The sequence below is a fragment of the Microchirus variegatus genome, assembly GCF_963457635.1.
Source record: "Microchirus variegatus genome assembly, chromosome: 21".
In the NCBI taxonomy this organism is placed as follows: Eukaryota; Metazoa; Chordata; class Actinopteri; order Pleuronectiformes; family Soleidae; genus Microchirus; species Microchirus variegatus.
In genome coordinates this window covers 16,850,367-16,867,043 of record NC_139822.1, presented here as the reverse complement: position 1 = coordinate 16,867,043, position 16,677 = coordinate 16,850,367, and the positions used below count along the sequence as shown (strand labels likewise).

The window sequence follows — 16,677 nt, the reverse complement described above, 5'->3', positions numbered from 1 at the left end:
TTAGATTTTCAAACAGCCTTTACTCTCTCTCTCTCTCACACAGCGTGTGCACATGCCATAAAAACAAAGCTGCCAATGTGCAGATCTGGTCGAGCCGAGGAGTTATTTCTGGTGGAATGAAGAAAAACGGGGAGGAAAGCTTTGGTTGGACTCAAAGGAATTTTGAGGGAGAAAGAAGTGTGTCGAGCTCAGTCTGCATTTGAAACAATTGGAGAAGTCTATTGTTGCAAATACACAAAAACACACACACACATTCTTGTACTTGCTGCATACTGAGGACCAGCATTTCCACTTTATAAATCAACACAATTACAAATATCTACTTCATGAATGACATCTATAAAGAACTACTGGTTGCAGTACCATAAAATGTCTGCAGGTGGAGCCCCAGAGCAAAAAGGGCTGGAAAACTTTTTCGATTTTATTTTATTTTTTAAATTTTCAAAAACCCAATTTTTGAACAAAAATGTTGACCCAATTTTTGAAAAAAATTTGACCCAACATTTGGAAAAATTTGACCCAAAATTTGGAAAAATTTGACCCAAAATTTGGAAAAATTTGGGAAAAAAATTGGCCCAAAATTTGAAAAAAAAAACTCAAAATTTTTGGTCCAAAATTTGAACAAAAAAAATTTGGTCCAAAATTCGAACAAAAAAAATTTGGTCCAAAATTTGAAAAAAATAAATTTGGTCCAAAATTGAAAAAAAAAAATTTGGTCCAAAATTTGAAAAAAAAAATTTGGCCCAAAATTAAAAAAAAATACATTGGTCCAAAATTTGAAAAAAATAATTTGGTTCAAAATTTGAAAAAAAAAAATGATGGTCCAAAATTTGAGAAAAAGTCGTCCAAAATTAAAAATGTTGACAAATTGAGTATAGCATGTTATATCAACCTCAGGAAGTGATTTCAATGAAAACAAAGTGAGGACCGGCCAAAATGTCCTCACTCCGTAAAAATTACCTCACTTTGTTGGTTTAAAACCCTCACTGGTCCTCAGTATGCTGCAAGTACAAGAACACACACACACACACACACACACACACACACACACACACCATCCTCCATTCTTCTTCTGCATTCGTTAGTGCCAAACCACAAAGCTGTGGATTTTTCCATCCGGGGATATCAGGATATATCTAGACAACAATGAATCACTGTCTCTGCGTAATGAAACATTCACGCAAGGGGCACAGATTTCTCAGCTGACGCTAACAGAAAGAGCAGCACACCTGGAGTGGGCGGCGGCATCGTCAGAAGCTAGCGGAAAGGCCGACGGGCTCTTCGCCGGGAGGTCGCTGCCGGAGGAGTCCGGCGCCGGAGGCGAATTGTCGGCAGCCCTCTGGACGCCCGCTGCCTCTTCTTGCCACGGGATTTTGTCTTTGGCCCTGAAGGCCCCGATGGAGGACGCCGTGCTGCTTTGCGTGGCGGTGAACGACGTGGCGTCGATGCCGCTGTCGGTGGAGGCGCCCTGGAGGTAGCCGTTGAGCTCCAGGTCGCTCCGCGCGGCCGAGCGCGAGCCAACCTCGTACCACTTCTCGTCGCTGTGGGCGGAGCTGGAGGCGTTGCTGGAGAGCGTGTTGCTGCTCGACTGGCTGGATGAATATGGAGCGTCCGCCTATTGATGCAAAACAATATTTTAAACTTAAACAACATGTTTTCTCTATGTTTTACTGTACAGTACACTATTGTTGAAAAGTTTGGGGTCACCTATACAATTATTTTTTTTCATTTTCCATTAAACAACAGACTTTTATTTATCAAAAGAGTTGCAAAATGAAGAGAAAATATAGTCAAGACAATGACGCGTTCCCACATACGCATTACACAGGTAAGCTGGTTATTTTTAGCGCTTCTCCTTTCGTTTAATAAACAGACCGCTCCAACTCAACTGTAGGTGCGCTAACGCGGCTAACTGACCAACGTTGCCTGGACTCCAGTGTCGTGGCGCGTAAATATGACGTCACGTCTTTTTCCATGGAAGCGGGTCATGCGCTAATGAGCGATAACCATTCAGTACCTGGCACAAACTTTTATTCAAAATAATAATTTTGCCCTTTCGTCAAAGATCCAGCAAAATTGTTTTATGTGCTAACATCATTGCACAAGGGTTTTCTAATCATCCAATAGCCTTCTAACGCGATTAGCAAACAACGTACGTATTAGAACTGGAACTGGGCCTCTTATGTACAATAAAACCAGACGTTTGCAGCTAGAATACTTGTTATACATTAACAATGTATAGAGTGTATTTCTGATTCATTTAATGTTATATTCATTGAAAAAGATAGGAGGATAAAAGAATAAAAGGATAATGTCATTGTTTCTAGGTCACCTTAGTGCTTTTGTTTGGAGACATGTGGTTGCTCTGTTCCGCCAGCTGCAGTCTAGGAATCACCACTTTAGTAACTACGGTGTCTGCAGGAAACAAAGACACAGCAAAGATAAGTGAAAGCACAAGGGGAGGTTATAACCATCACATAATATTCAAAAAAGAAATCCAGAGATTCTTCCACCTGCGTTGGATTTGTCCTCCCCTGTCCGGGACCATCCGACACCAGTGCTCGAGCACACTCTGATCCCATTGACCCCATCACCTGATACCTGTCGCACAGACGCCACCGGGGACTGACAGTTGTTGTTATTAAACCTGGAGAGGGGACATGAAGAAGGTCACCTATGCTGCCAGGTGCAGGAGGACAGAATTTATTGCACTGGTGTGTAATCCTTTAAAGCACGCACCCATCAGGAGCAGACTTCTGCCTCCAGTGAGCGGCGCTCATGGCGTCGGTGTAGGAGAGGTTAGCGGGGGAGTTTGTGTTGTGCAGCGTGCGCCCCATGACGATGGAGCAGGCGAGAGCGTAGTTGTCGTTCCCCGGGGAGTATCTGTGGAGACGCATGGATGTGGTTCAAACAAACGCAAACACTCGACAAATGCAAAAACGAGTGCCGGGCACGTTAACAGCGCTAACGGCGTGAACGCACACAGTTAGCGCATGACGTGTTTCCATGACGACTGACCGGAAAAGTCACATTTACGTGCCGCGGCACCATTTACCAGTTAGCTCCTTTAGTGCGCCATTTGCGCGTGACCCAGGCGAGCCACTAGCCGACTTGGCTAAGCTAGCTAGCGAGCTGTGGCTGACAGTCCGTCGCGTGGATTTTCTTCTGGCTCGTGGAGTGGAGGACCAGAGGGACTGGATCAGACAGACACTGTTTACCAGTTAGCTCTGTTAGCTGCGTTAGCTCCTTTAGCGCCTACAGCCTACAGTCTGTTTATTAAACGGAAAGAGCAGCGCTATAAATAACCAGCGTACCTGTGTACTGCGTATTCGTGCCTCCGTTTTTAAATTACTTTAGAGACTCATTTTAACACCGGGAGTCACGTAAACATGAAGCCACGCACTTCTTTTTCCGGTCAGTCGTCATGGAAACACATCATGCGCTAATGTGCGCTAACGTGCCCAGCACTAATAAAAAAAAAACGTCATATTCATCTTAAAAAACCTTTTGGCGTTGAGCGGCCGGCCGTCACTGGACACACTTCGCGGAATAGCGGCGGAGTTGCGGTCGCTGAGGTCCGAGGGCGGGGCCTTGATCAGCGTTCCCGCCATGCCAGAGGTGCGCGTTTGAGGGCTGGACGAGGTGCGCGGCCACTTTGTGTTGTTGTTGTTGTTGGGCCGGAAGGGGAACTTTAACTCGTAGGGCATGCCCTCTTTGTGGTTCTTGTAATCCACCAGCGGCATGTGGTACATTTCTGAGCAGCCTCTGTTGGAACATTAAAATGTTTATATTCAGAATAAAACACTTACAGCTGTTACGTTCATGACATTTTGCTAGTTGCAAAATGAATATAACATATAGTCAAGACATTGAAAAGATTAGAAATAACCAGCAACCAGCTGTTTTCAGCTGTGCTAACATCATTGCACAAGGGTTGTCTAATCATCCAATAGCCTTCTAACACAATTAGCAAACACAATGTACCATTAGAACACTGGAAATGGGCCTCTATACAGAAAAAAAGTGCTTTTCCTTCAAAAACTCGGACATTTCCAAGTGACCCCAAAAGTTTTGAATGGTAGTATATGTATAGCAGTGACAGATTTTGAGTATTTAATTCATTTTATGATTTTAAAAAGGCAAATTCTACGTACAACATAGCAGAAGCTCCACAGTAGGCGCAGGTAATGCATAGATCTACCTGCGTGGCGTCGAGTCCTCGTGCGGCGGAATGATGACCACCTTCACGGTGACGGAGGTCCGGAGCAGGTCGATCATCTGCTCGTGGGACAGCGAGGCCACCGCCACCTTGCAGATCTCGACCAGTCGGCTGCCTTGCCTCAGCCCGGCCTGCCAGGCGTAACCGTAGGGCTCCACTTCTGCCACGATGCCCTCGAAGTTGACGTGAAAGCCCAGCTGGCCCAGAGCGTTGCGACGCAGGGTCATCTCTGTGGTCTGTGTGCCTTTGGTCAACTGCTACAGAACAGAGGGAATCATCAGAGGAGGAGCAGAAGAAACGCAGGTAGTGACGTGTTTACCATGCGAGACGCATCTCGTGCATCGCCGGCTATAACAGCGCACACATTTCAATCAATACAAACACTTTTAATTTGAAATGTTCCGTACACTCCCCTGATAAATAACAATCTCCAGACACTCTTGTGTCTCATCTTCCCTCTCGCTGTCAGAAAACTAAGTGAGGAGTAAACGGTGCTTAGAGCCAATCGCAACAGGCGAAAAGGTTCCCGATGCCCACCACAAAAGAACCATTAAATCAAAACATAAACACATTCCTCCATCTCAAAGAAAAGGTGCATGTCACTGCTGGTACCAAAGGCAAGAGTCATTTCTTACTTTGTTTATCTCCAATTACACGCCGCTCGCTGTCAGGAGGAGTGATTTAAACGCAGCACCAAACACTGCCGTACACTACCTACGCCGTTTAGAAAGCCGAGTAATGATCGTATTACCAAATGACTATGTATTTACGCTTAGCACGACTTATAATCATGACATAGAGTCAACAAAACAGTTGTGGGTATTTTGGCGACTGTGTAATTTGAGGCTACGCCCTCTTGTTGCTAAAATAAGTATATGCATTTTTTTTTGTTCATGCTACTGTTGTTGGGTGACGTAAACAGGAAATAATGACTTTATCCTCAGTGTTAGTGGGTATGAAAAGGTCAGGTCACGCTAACACGTGAGCCGTTTGTCAGACAAAGGGCGTTTGGATCAATGTGACCTCTGATGTATGTGTAATCAATAAATCGATGAATCGTTTGGTCTATAAAATGTCAGAAAATGTGTGTAAAACAAATGTCTTGTTTTGTCCACAGACCAAAATGATTCAGTTTTAATGATTTCTTTGTTATGTGGAGCAAAGAAACCAGAAAATAGTCATATTTAAGAAGCTAAAACAATCAGAAATCTTGTTTTAATCATCAATCGATGATCAAAATAGTTGATGATTAATTTAGTAATCGTGTGTGCTGTGTTGCCACTGACCTCCAGTCTTTTGACCACCTCGCCAAAGTCCTCTGTGTTGTTGTTGATGGAACGCAGCGACACACTCTCGCCGCGCTCGTAGTAGACCTTTAAGGAGGCGGGGCTTCCCGTCGACCAGCCGATCACGTCCCGTGTGGCGCAGTTGAACACGACCACTTTGGCCTCCTGGTCCAGGAGGATGATGAAGTCGTTGGAAACGGCCAACAGGCACTCGCGCTCGGCGCCGGCCACCTGGTCCTCGGCGTGCACCTGCCACGTCACCGCCCCCAGACTCCGAAGCTCCGCCCCGCTGTACGGACGCGTCTTCTCTCGCCGCTTGTGCGCCAGAGAAATGAACGGGAACTTCCCGGTGGGCTCCAGCGGCGTGCTGGTCACGTGGCGCTCTGCCAAATCGCGCAGGTACTCCTGCCGCGTGCGCGTCGCCATGGCGCCGAACTTATCCGACTTGTGGGCGGCGTTCTCGCCGTTGATGAGCTTTGTCAACAGGAAATCCCTGAAGACGGTGGACTTGGGGAAGGTCACGCCCTTGGGGATCGGGGGGCCAAAGACGGGGACGTCCTGGGAACGGGTGACGGCCACGCTGCACAGGGAAAAGAGGACGGGAAGTGGTAAATCTTAACACACAATCTTAACACCTACCTAAAATTCAACAAGCTTGATTAGATAACGCGTCCATCCATCCATTAGCTACCACTTTATCCTCCACCGGAGGGTCGCGGGGTGTGCGGGGTACACCCTGGACAGTTCACCAGTCCATCGCCGGGCCACATTCACTCACACTCTCACACATACGGTCAATTTTAGAGTGACCAATTAACCTAATCCCCATTTTTTTATATTTTTGGACTGTAGGAAGAAGCTGCAGAACCCCGAGAAAACCCACATACACATGGGGAGAACATGCAAACTCCTTGCAGAAAAGGCCCTTGTTCTGAAAGTTGTTCCAACCGGGACTCGAACCGGGGCTCGAACCCAGGAACCCGGGTCTTCTTGCTGCAAAGGCGAGAGTGCTAACGACTAGCCCCCCTAGATAGCACGTATATTACGAAAAAAAAGTAAAATACATGGAACGCAAACAAAAATAACCATTTTAAACATATACCCAGACAATTATTCTGGTGTGTCTGACTCCACATCCACAAGTGGAGACATTTTTCCTGAGGTATTGTTGCCTTTGACCCGGTTCACTTGTCAGTACAAAGGAGGGCGTTAAAAAAACACTACGGGCAAGGCTCTCCTCTTGTTACCCTCCACTGTTCCTATTCCACGTGTGCACACAATGACTGTCCTAGAGTTGCAACACTATAAATAAGTAAGCAGGTGTAGGAAATGCTGTTCTCACAGGCTGCTTTTTTGTTTCTGAGGAAATAGACTGACATTATACATTAATGCCTTTAAACGTTACATTGATGGTTCTATAGAGTGAATGAAGTATGAAAAGTCCATGTGACATGGCTTGGGAGACGCTGATGTGACTGTGCTGACAAGTCTCCTTCCAGACCATTAAACAGATAACACGGCCTCTGCCTGCAGCAGAAATGTAGGCGAAACCAATGCCCGACTACACCCAGCAAATAAACACTATACATCCAATCACAGCTGACAAGCAAACTCCCCGTACTGACACTCTGCCACTCTCTGCTACATCACGGGCATGGAGGCGCGAGCACTGCAGCTCAAGCTAGCAAGCACACACACACACACACACACACACACACACACACACACACACACACACACACACACACATGCACAGCCTAGGATTCCTAAACAAAGATGTAGTTATGCAATCTGCGACTTCAAGACAGTGGTTGAAAGCTGCAGATTAGCACTCAGCTGGCCCTGGGCCACTTCTGCTGTGACCTGGCTCAATGCGACCTGAATATTATCCAAATCTCAGCAGCAGCAGCAACAACTGGCTATTATTATTAATAATAATAATAATAATAATAATAATAATAATAATAATAATAATAACAACCTTACCTCCAAAACACTTTTTTTTTGTGTAATGTAGCAAAATATCCTTAGTGTTTGAAGCAATCAGTGCAAGGTGGAGAAGAAAGAAAGAATTTGCTCCATCAAAACATAAATGGATTCTCTTGAGACGTCATCATTTGCCACTGAAGATGCAAAAAGCAAAGACAAATTCTTGTAGCCGTTTCACAGATTTTTAGCAGAATCAGAGCCGAGTCCAAACACCTGAGACAGTCAGACAGTGTGATGTCTTGACATAACGTATGTCACCTCAATCCACAAAGGCTGGGAGTGCGTGAGTGACTCTGGGTGGAGTAGCTTTTGATTTGATTGTCCTCAAGGTCTCACGTCTCTCCGTTTCATCCATAGGGCAAAGTAGGATCAGAATCAGCATCATCTTTCTTTTTCCCGCCTGAGCATCAGCCAGAAGATGTTCCCCCTTCAGGCAAAGAACAAGCTGAAGGAAAGGCGTCCGCTAGTCGATAGGATGGAATAGCTCGTCATAAAAAATACAACAAAAAAAAGAAGAAGAAGGGACTGGAGAAGAAAAGAGAAGAAAAGAAGACGGGGCTGGAAATAAATTAGCAAAAAAATATGATGCGGTACGAGCGGAGACACTGATCCGTCTGCTCCTGAGGTGGATTCTAAGAGTTCTGAGGGACTCTGCTCTCGACAGTCTTCCCCCGCTCGCATGCATGTCCCGGGTGAAGTGAGCACTTTGAGTAAATGGCGCTAACTCCTTTAGACCACTCCGGTTCACGCTGCCCAAAGGCAAAGTGGCAAGCAAGAAGAGGAGGAGGAGGAGGAGGAGGTTGCTCGTATTGTGCGAGGACACGAAGACCGAGCCTTTGACTGAATTAGTGTGAGGGGGGGAAAAACAGTGTTCACGACGTTGTGCAAGTGAGCATGAAAAAGAGGTGTATATGCAGAAACGGGACAAAGTGTGTGTAATATCGGTGTATGCAGAGTGTGTGTGTGTGTGTGTGGTGATGCATAAGAGTGAAAGAATGAACGCAACAGAGTCGCAGCGTGAATCATCCAGCAGAGGAGGAGAAAACCCCCATGTCAGTTTGACGGCTACTGTTGAGCTTTTCTATTTGATCACATTCTACTGCACAGTACAGAAAACTGCACGTGGATCTAAAAATCAGGCTTTTAAAGTTTTGACCCATGCCCTCCAGTCAATGCTTTTGTCTTAATGCTAGATAGCTTGCACGGAAACAGCAACCACCAGTAGAACCCCCGAGTGTTGTGGCGCTTTTAAGAGGGAGCTAAAACCCATAAGGTCGGATCATTCTGACCACGCAAAAGACTCACCTGTAGCACGTGTTGTCAGAGCAGGGGTCGTGCACGCGCACAATCACGAAAACGTGCTGAAAGTGAGAGCGGATCGCCTTCGGGGTGAAAGGGTGCGCGCCGGGCTCCTGGAACACGATAGTCACGATGTCGTTCCCGATGTGGCGCTTCCTCAGCAGCTAGCGATTGGAAAAAACACAACGCGGTCGTAATCAGACGTGGCACACGGGACCGGAATCGGTCACATTTCCTGGTACTACGTGGATAACTCGGACCCTCCGTATTCACCTGTTGTTTGTTGTTGGGCGTGTGAGGCAGCAGCGTCGACACATGGAACATGATCTCGTAGTCCTTGTACGAGGTGTACAGGGAGTGAGTTCCCGTGGAATCCGCTGCGGGAGAAACGGTAACATAGCGTCGTTGAGAGTCGTAACACAATCATTCGTCAAACACAATAGTTGACTGTGTGGGATAAAGCTTTTAGGACTTTTGTCCGTCGCTCTACATTTACCAGAACAATGGGACATCATCTACTGGTGATAAAAGTGTCAGAGTGTAATCGAGGACAGCGTTTGGAAGCCCTTACTTTTGGTGTCCAGCTGAGCTCTGTACTTGGTGAAGCCCTTGAGGCGAACTTTCTCGCCCAGCAGCTGGAGGAACTCTTCCAGGGCGGGACCGGCCATCTCATTGTTGTACATCTCCTCTTCGGTGCTCTGGCCCGCTCGGCAGTACATCACCCCCACCTTTACCTGAAAACTCAGCTGGACGGCACACACACACACGCACACAAAAAAAACAGATATGATGCTTCTTTACTTGGGACTTCACATCCAAACGGCTGTTTTCATGACAAAAAATGAGGTGCCAGACGACTATTTTGCGGTGTTTTAGAACTAGGCTGATTAAATATTCCATATTGAAGACTCAAATATGGTGAAATAATATTAGGGGTTGGCTTTATACGACAACGCTCACATCGTCCAGAGTGGAAATCTTAAAAACGCTCCGCCGTCGCGCTCCCGTCTAAAGGGTTGAAAATGCAAAATTGCGTTGACGTCAGATCCATGTGCAGTACAGCCAAACAACAACAAACATGTCGGATTATATCAATAAGTCGGACATTCATGTTGCATTAGCTGCTCTGATACCTATCAAGGAGTATTTTCAGCTATTACGCCAAGTTAATGTTTTGGTTTTCAACTGTGGGCTACTCCGCGCTACTAGAGAGAAGTAAAGGAAGTTTCAGCGCGTGCTCCCGGTGTTGTTGTATGACAGTGCTTCACAGCGCCACCTAGCCACCTGGCATGCATTCTACATTAAATTTCACACACTTTTGCGTCATCGCGTGCATGCAGATTTCCACCCAAAGACGCTCGTCTAAACGCTAAAATAAAAAGTGGGAACGCAACGCCAATTTTGCGGTTCGTGTTCAGATCGTTGTCGTGTAAAGCTAGCCTTAACGGCAGGCAATTGCCTTTTTTCCTCCTACCCCTTGTTCATCCAGTTTCATCAGCTGCTCGGTGACTTTGGGTGTGTTGAGTGCCAATCGGAGACAGGACAGATCCAGCTCCGGGAGAAGGTACTCCAGCACGTCTTTGACAGGCAGCCCTCTGGTGGTGCCGTGCTTAGAGGTGGAGGGCACCGCGTCCTCCAGGACGGAGCCTCGCAGCGTCGTCAGCTAGAAAGGGCGAGACACACCGTAAAAAAACAGATAAAAGCTGCTGTAAGTAGTAACTAGGGAGTATATCTGAGCCAATCTTCTTCTTTTGTGACTGATCGGACACCAGAAATCACGCTGATCACCTTTGATTGTTGTAACTCCAGCTGCACGTCTTTTGACAAGCGCCAGCTGCCAGCTACTAGCTACGAGCTATTAATACTGTAGTGAGCAGGTCCTGAGCTTTATTTTGGGGCAGACTCAGAGTAACACCTGCGTTTAATATGATTGGTCGAATTTCAATGTGCTGACTCATCTGCTGCACTCTGTCCTCTCTAGCGTAGCAGGTGCTCTCACGCGCGCGTTAGCAGGGACCGAAGCAGGTGAACACTGCTGCAACGTGTGCTAACGTCATATGAAGAAAAAAATTCTTGTCGTCAATGTCATTGTATCTTAAGTAGTTTGCTAAAGACAACTAGCTAAAACAAGTCCAACCTCTGAAGAGACATGTTGTACACCAACTGTTAGCTAGCTAACAGAGAGCTGATCTAGCTAACAGAGAGCTGATCTAGCGAACGGAGAGCTGATCTAGCTAACAGAGAGCTGATCTAGTTAACAGAGAACTGATCTGCCTAACAGAGAGCCTGATCTAGCTAACAGAGAGCTGATCTAGCTAACAGAGAGCCTGATCTAGCTAACAGAGAGCCTGATCTAGCTAAACAGAGAGCTGATCTAGCTAACAGAGAGCCTGATCTAGCTAACAGAGAGCTGATCTAGCTAACAGAGAGCTGATCTAGCTAAACAGAGAGCTGATCTAGCTAACAGAGAGCCTGATCTAGCTAAACAGAGAGCTGATCTAGCTAACAGAGAGCCTGGTCTAGCTAACAGAGAGCTGATCTAGCTAACAGAGAGCCTGATCTAGCTTACAGAGAGCCTGATCTAGCTAACAGAGAGCTGATCTAGCTAACAGGTAGCTGATCTAGCTAACAGAGAGCCTGATCTAGCTTACAGAGAGCTGATCTAGCTAACAGAGAGCCTGATCTAGCTTACAGAGAGCCTGATCTAGCTAACAGAGAGCTGATCTAGATAACAGAGAGCCTGATCTAGCTAACAGAGAGCTGATCTGCCTAACAGAGAGCCTGATCTAGCTTACAGAGAGCCTGATCTAGCGAACAGAGAGCTGATCTAGATAACAAAGAGCCTGATCTAGCTAAACAGAGAGCTGATCTAGCTAACAGAGAGCCTGATCTAGCTAAACAGAGAGCTGATCTAGCTAACAGAGAGCCTGGTCTAGCTAACAGAGAGCTGATCAAGCTAACAGAGAGCCTGATCTAGCTTACAGAGAGCCTGATCTAGCTAACAGAGAGCTGATCTAGCTAACAGGTAGCTGATCTAGCTAACAGAGAGCCTGATCTAGCTTACAGAGAGCTGATCTAGCTAACAGAGAGCCTGATCTAGCTTACAGAGAGCCTGATCTAGCTAACAGAGAGCTGATCTAGATAACAGAGAGCTGATCTGCCTAACAGAGAGCCTGATCTAGCTTACAGAGAGCCTGATCTAGCGAACAGAGAGCTGATCTAGCTAACAGGTAGCTGATCTAGCTAACAGAGAGCCTGATCTAGCTTACAGAGAGCTGATCTAGCTAACAGAGAGTTGATCTGCCTAACAGAGAGCCTGATCTAGCTAACAGAGAGCTGATCTAGCTAAACAGAGAGCTGATCTAGCTAACAGAGAGCTGATCTAGCTAAACAGAGAGCTGATCTAGCTAAACAGAGAGCTGATCTAGCTAACAGAGAGCCTGATCTAGCTAACAGAGAGCTGATCTAGCTAACAGAGAGCCTGATCTAGCTAACAGAGAGCTGATCTAGCTAACAGAGAGCCTGATCTAGCTAACAGAGAGCTGATCTAGCTAAACAGAGAGCTGATCTAGCTAACAGAGAGCTGATCTAGCTAACAGAGAGCTGTGACAGCCTCCAACGTCTCTCTCTCCCCGCCTTCTCTATCTTTCTAAAAGACAATTATGACATGAGGTCGAGGGTAAACAGACAAGGGAACAGAGGAAGAAGAGGTGGCTGAATCGCTCCGAGCACAACAGACTCGGCATTGTACTGGGGCTGTGGGAGTGAACTCAATCACTTAGATATCATAAGCAGCTGGAACGGATGGACCCTTTCTCCCCTACAAGCCCGAGGCTGTGTTGGGCCTGAGTTTACAAAAGGATCTGTGTTTGCTGTGTTCGGAAGGCAGGTTCGCACTTAAATGTTGGGGTTTCATCACGTTCAGTTGTACCTCAATTCAAAACAAACAGCCTCAGGGCAGGTGCTTTTTGAAAAAAAAACTTTCTGTTGAGGGATGCGTGTCTATATCCGTCTCAACACTTCTGCCTCTATACGAGTCTCAACCCAAAATCCTGAGTCAAACAAAGAAGACTGGTAACCGACACTGCAACTGCAACTGAATATGACTATTTCTCTTAAATCAGATAAGAGTAAAAAAAAGCTCTCCACACAAGGGTTTGAGGTTGTTGGGCAGTGACAGGGCTTGGAGGCTGGAAGGTGAGAGCACTTCCTGGAGTGTCTTCACACTCGCTGATGTTGAGAGACAGCTGCATAGCCCGAGGGATGTTTACGGAATAAGAAACGAGGACAGGGAGTGATTTTACCTTAAGTAACTCTTGCGAGTCCGTGGCAGACAAATCAGTGCTTTGCGCTATACAAACCCTTGAAGTCTAACAAGACAAACAACGCCAACAGGATAATTATACCCTGTCTTGTATGCATCCAAAAATTACTTTCTCAAATTTGTGAGTACAAAAAAAAAGTGCAGTTATAACTATGTAATCTGGGGCTGACACAGGATAGGACGGGGCTATTGCTGACCTCGCTGGTTCTGAAAATGATCCTGAAGTTGTACTGCTGGCCGTGCTCCTTGTCCTCGTCCAGCTTCTCCCGACGCAAGCTCACTGCCACTGGGCCGAGTGCCTCGTCTAACCCGAAGTAGTTCCAGTGCTCTGAAATAGCAGAGAAACATTACATTTTAAAAACACACACACACTTAAGACAATGAGTCCGTGTGATAACAGCGTGAAAGGCATCTTACCCCTAAGGTAGAAGAACTTCCTATAGTAGTAGGCTCCAAGGTCCACGTGCTCGACAATGTACTGTTTTCCCTTTTCACTGAGCGTACTCGGGCTCTCCTTTGGTCCCTCCAGAACTGCTATACCAGCATTTGTGTAGCGCGTGCTCACAGATGGTTCATACAAGTCCGCTTCCTCACCCAGGGTCCCTGAGCCACTGTTACCTGTCCCACAGCCCATTAGCCCCTGATAGCCCACCCCACCTACGCCCAATCTGCGCCTCCCATTGCCATCGGCGCCGATCTCATTGAGGAAGCATGGGCAACTCAGCAGCATTTCATTACTCTGTTCATCTCCTCCATCGAGACCAGGACTGTCCCGAGAACTGAGCTCTTCCTGGCTGCCACTCGGGGAACTGTAAGGGAGGCTGTGAGTGGATGAGAGCGTGGAGGTGGCCGAGGCTACGGCAGCGGCAGAAGCGCCAGTGGTCGTGTTTTTCCTCTTGCTCGCGGTCTGCCGCAACTGAATGACTTCATTGAGGTCAAACAACATGCTCTGAACGTCGTAGTGGGAAAATCCTTTTTGACATAGCCAGGGTTTAGGAGGGGGCCCGATGTCGTCTATCCGGCTGTCCTCGGCATCAGACCCTCCTTTGGGAGAGTCGAGGTCGCCGCGCACATTCCGAAGTTTGCGGAATATTGACTCGCCCCCCGTCTCTGATTTAGTGCGTCTTTTCGGGGGCTTATCTCTGTCCTTTGCTTTTGGGGGCTGGCTATCCACGTCGTCCTGAAGATCATTGATGGTCTGCTTGGACCCGACGTTCAGCATGTCCTCCAGCTTTTCTGGAGCGGCGCTGCGCTGATCAACCTTGTCCCCTTGGTATCCCTTGAGCATTTCAAAAAAGCTTTCTCCACTCGCTCCATGCTGGTTTATTGACGAGGTGCTGCCATATTCGCGGTGAAGAGGGGACCATTTGGCCCCCGACGATGGACCCCACTCGTCTCCGCTGTCCCCGCTGCCGTCCATCTCACCGATCGTCATGTCACTGTTGCTGCGCTGATGAATGCGTCTCTGCCTTGGGTTTTTATACGCGGGACCTCTTCTGTAGTCTCCATGAGCCAGGTACCTTGTGTCGGGGCTATAATTGTTAGTCTGGGCCTGGGTGCGAGTCTTTAACGTATTGTGGATGTTACGCAGCATTGTCGAGTCCTGAGAGGTCATAATGGAGCCCAACTTGATGTGACTCTTTCCAACAGAGGGCACACCAGAGTTCTCCGGCTCTGTAGCCGAGTGCCACAGAGCCCCTGCGAGGTCTTTCCTTGGGGGCCAGTCAGCCACCCGAGCCCGTACACCCATTTTAGGTACTCCCGTGGTCACAGTGGCGTGGACGTTGTCTGTACACGTTGGCACAGCCCCTCCGTTCACCATACGGAGGTGGCGCGTGTAAAACTCATCAGTGGCTGGGACTGAACCCCCGACAGTTCGTTCCATGGGTGGGTGCTTCAGGCTGGTCATGACACCAGTGCCAAAGCTAAAGGCACTTAGCAAGTAGACATGGCTGCCTCTGGGACAATGCTCCCCGACTTCATGAGCAGATCGACGGTCTGGATCAACAAGTGTGGTGGCAAAAAAAACAAAAAAACGGAATGGAAACCCCACTTCTTCAGCACTCAAGTCAGCATATTACTTTCCCCAACTAGGTCCTCACAGCTGCATGGCATTTTTCTTACCCTGGAGAAGGGAAAAAAAAAGAGAAATCAATCAGTATGTTATCCATATGCTGACAGTTAGATAAATAAAAGTGGAATTAAGGGAAAGTGCGTTATATTTAATACTGAAATAATACTTTCCAATGAAAATGTATAAGAACATCTTTACCGTCATGAAACATATTTATTTTTATGAGCCAGTCTGCGAGGAGATTTCTTTTTCTCTCCGACAGCTTTTTTATAAGCCAGTGAAAAGTCAGTGACATGTTCAATTTTAGATAAGGAGTCCTAATTTTCAAACCAATTTCAACATAAGCATCAAGGGGGAAATATGAAAGCTTAGCCAAATTTTGTTGTGTCATTTTTTTTTTCTTCAAAGCCCAAGCAAAACGATGCCGTTCCCCGTGATCAGTTAATTTATTCAAAGGGGGGGACAGTAAAGATGATTTAGTTGGCGTTTTAATAAACCAGTCCTGCACCGTTATAACCAAGATTACACATGACTGACAGAAAAAATCGTGCAGATCCATCAATGACCGTAAATCTCTTCAGCTGTCAGAGATGCTTAGCCTCTGACTTGTAAGTCTCTCACATCTCTTCAGACGCCCAACATTAATGAATTGTAATGCCGAGTTGCACTTTCCGGGATCAAACATCCCAAGCTGCACATCAAAAAGCAAAAAGAGCCCTTTGAAAATCATCTGAGAAGTGGATGATGATGATCCTCCGCCTGACAAATCGGGCCAATTTGGCAGTGAGACACTGGGGCAGATTAAGGCTCCACTCTCCGTCATCCCTGCCTGGCTGTGGCTGTGATCACATTAGCCACAAGCAATCGGTGCACTGTGACAGGCCTACAGCACAACCACCTTCACACCGCATCCCCATCGTCAGGGTCGACTTTACCAGAGGACGTTGTCAAAGACGCTGATGTTACCGTGGTGAACAAAAGGAACAGTGTTTTTGACGCCATGGAAATATCACTACAGTGGCACAAATCGACACAGAGATGGGGTCAGATGTTCCCGAGACAAAGCAATTTGTTTGATAATATCAGCGTCTATTTATAAGTCAGACAATGAGTGCAAGTGTAGAGTCTCGGCGCATTAGAGATGATTTCATTTTTCCAATTGCCTGCGGCAAAGCATCGCCAAGTCAGCCTCACCTCCGACAACAAAACCTCTGAACCTGTGCTTGTTATGAACAACATTAGAATTACACTGTATAGCAACAATTGTGTCATAATGGAGGAGTGAAAATCTCGCAAGAGAGATTGCGAGCATGGCTCATGTTGTAACACATCGGTGTTTCAAAATCAACATCCGTTTTGCAATTAACCTGTTTGTCTTGTCTCTTAAAACAACAACAAAAAAGCAGTGGTAGTCAGGATCCTGAAGTCTATCCTTTGATGGATCATAATCCGAGAGCATTAGAGCTGCAACTAACGATAATCTGTT

General features: G+C 46.7%; 1 protein-coding gene across 1 annotated transcript in view; it reads right to left on the bottom strand.

Moving 5' to 3' along the window:
• The window catches only part of LOC310942802 (signal-induced proliferation-associated 1-like protein 1), a gene marked incomplete at its 5' end in the record, with an annotated part of 20,468 nt that extends 5,442 nt beyond the window's left edge, over positions 1-15,026 (bottom strand). Inside the window, 13 exons of the mRNA XM_083908242.1 lie at positions 1,230-1,615; positions 2,333-2,415; positions 2,514-2,647; positions 2,740-2,883; positions 3,505-3,765; positions 4,202-4,476; positions 5,506-6,085; positions 8,800-8,957; positions 9,067-9,170; positions 9,365-9,539; positions 10,268-10,456; positions 13,315-13,445; positions 13,535-15,026. Coding sequence (XP_083764368.1) covers positions 1,230-1,615; positions 2,333-2,415; positions 2,514-2,647; positions 2,740-2,883; positions 3,505-3,765; positions 4,202-4,476; positions 5,506-6,085; positions 8,800-8,957; positions 9,067-9,170; positions 9,365-9,539; positions 10,268-10,456; positions 13,315-13,445; positions 13,535-15,026 — 4,112 coding nt within the window. The remainder of the gene's footprint in view (positions 1-1,229; positions 1,616-2,332; positions 2,416-2,513; positions 2,648-2,739; positions 2,884-3,504; positions 3,766-4,201; positions 4,477-5,505; positions 6,086-8,799; positions 8,958-9,066; positions 9,171-9,364; positions 9,540-10,267; positions 10,457-13,314; positions 13,446-13,534) is intronic.
• Positions 15,027-16,677: the final 1,651 nt, after the last annotated feature.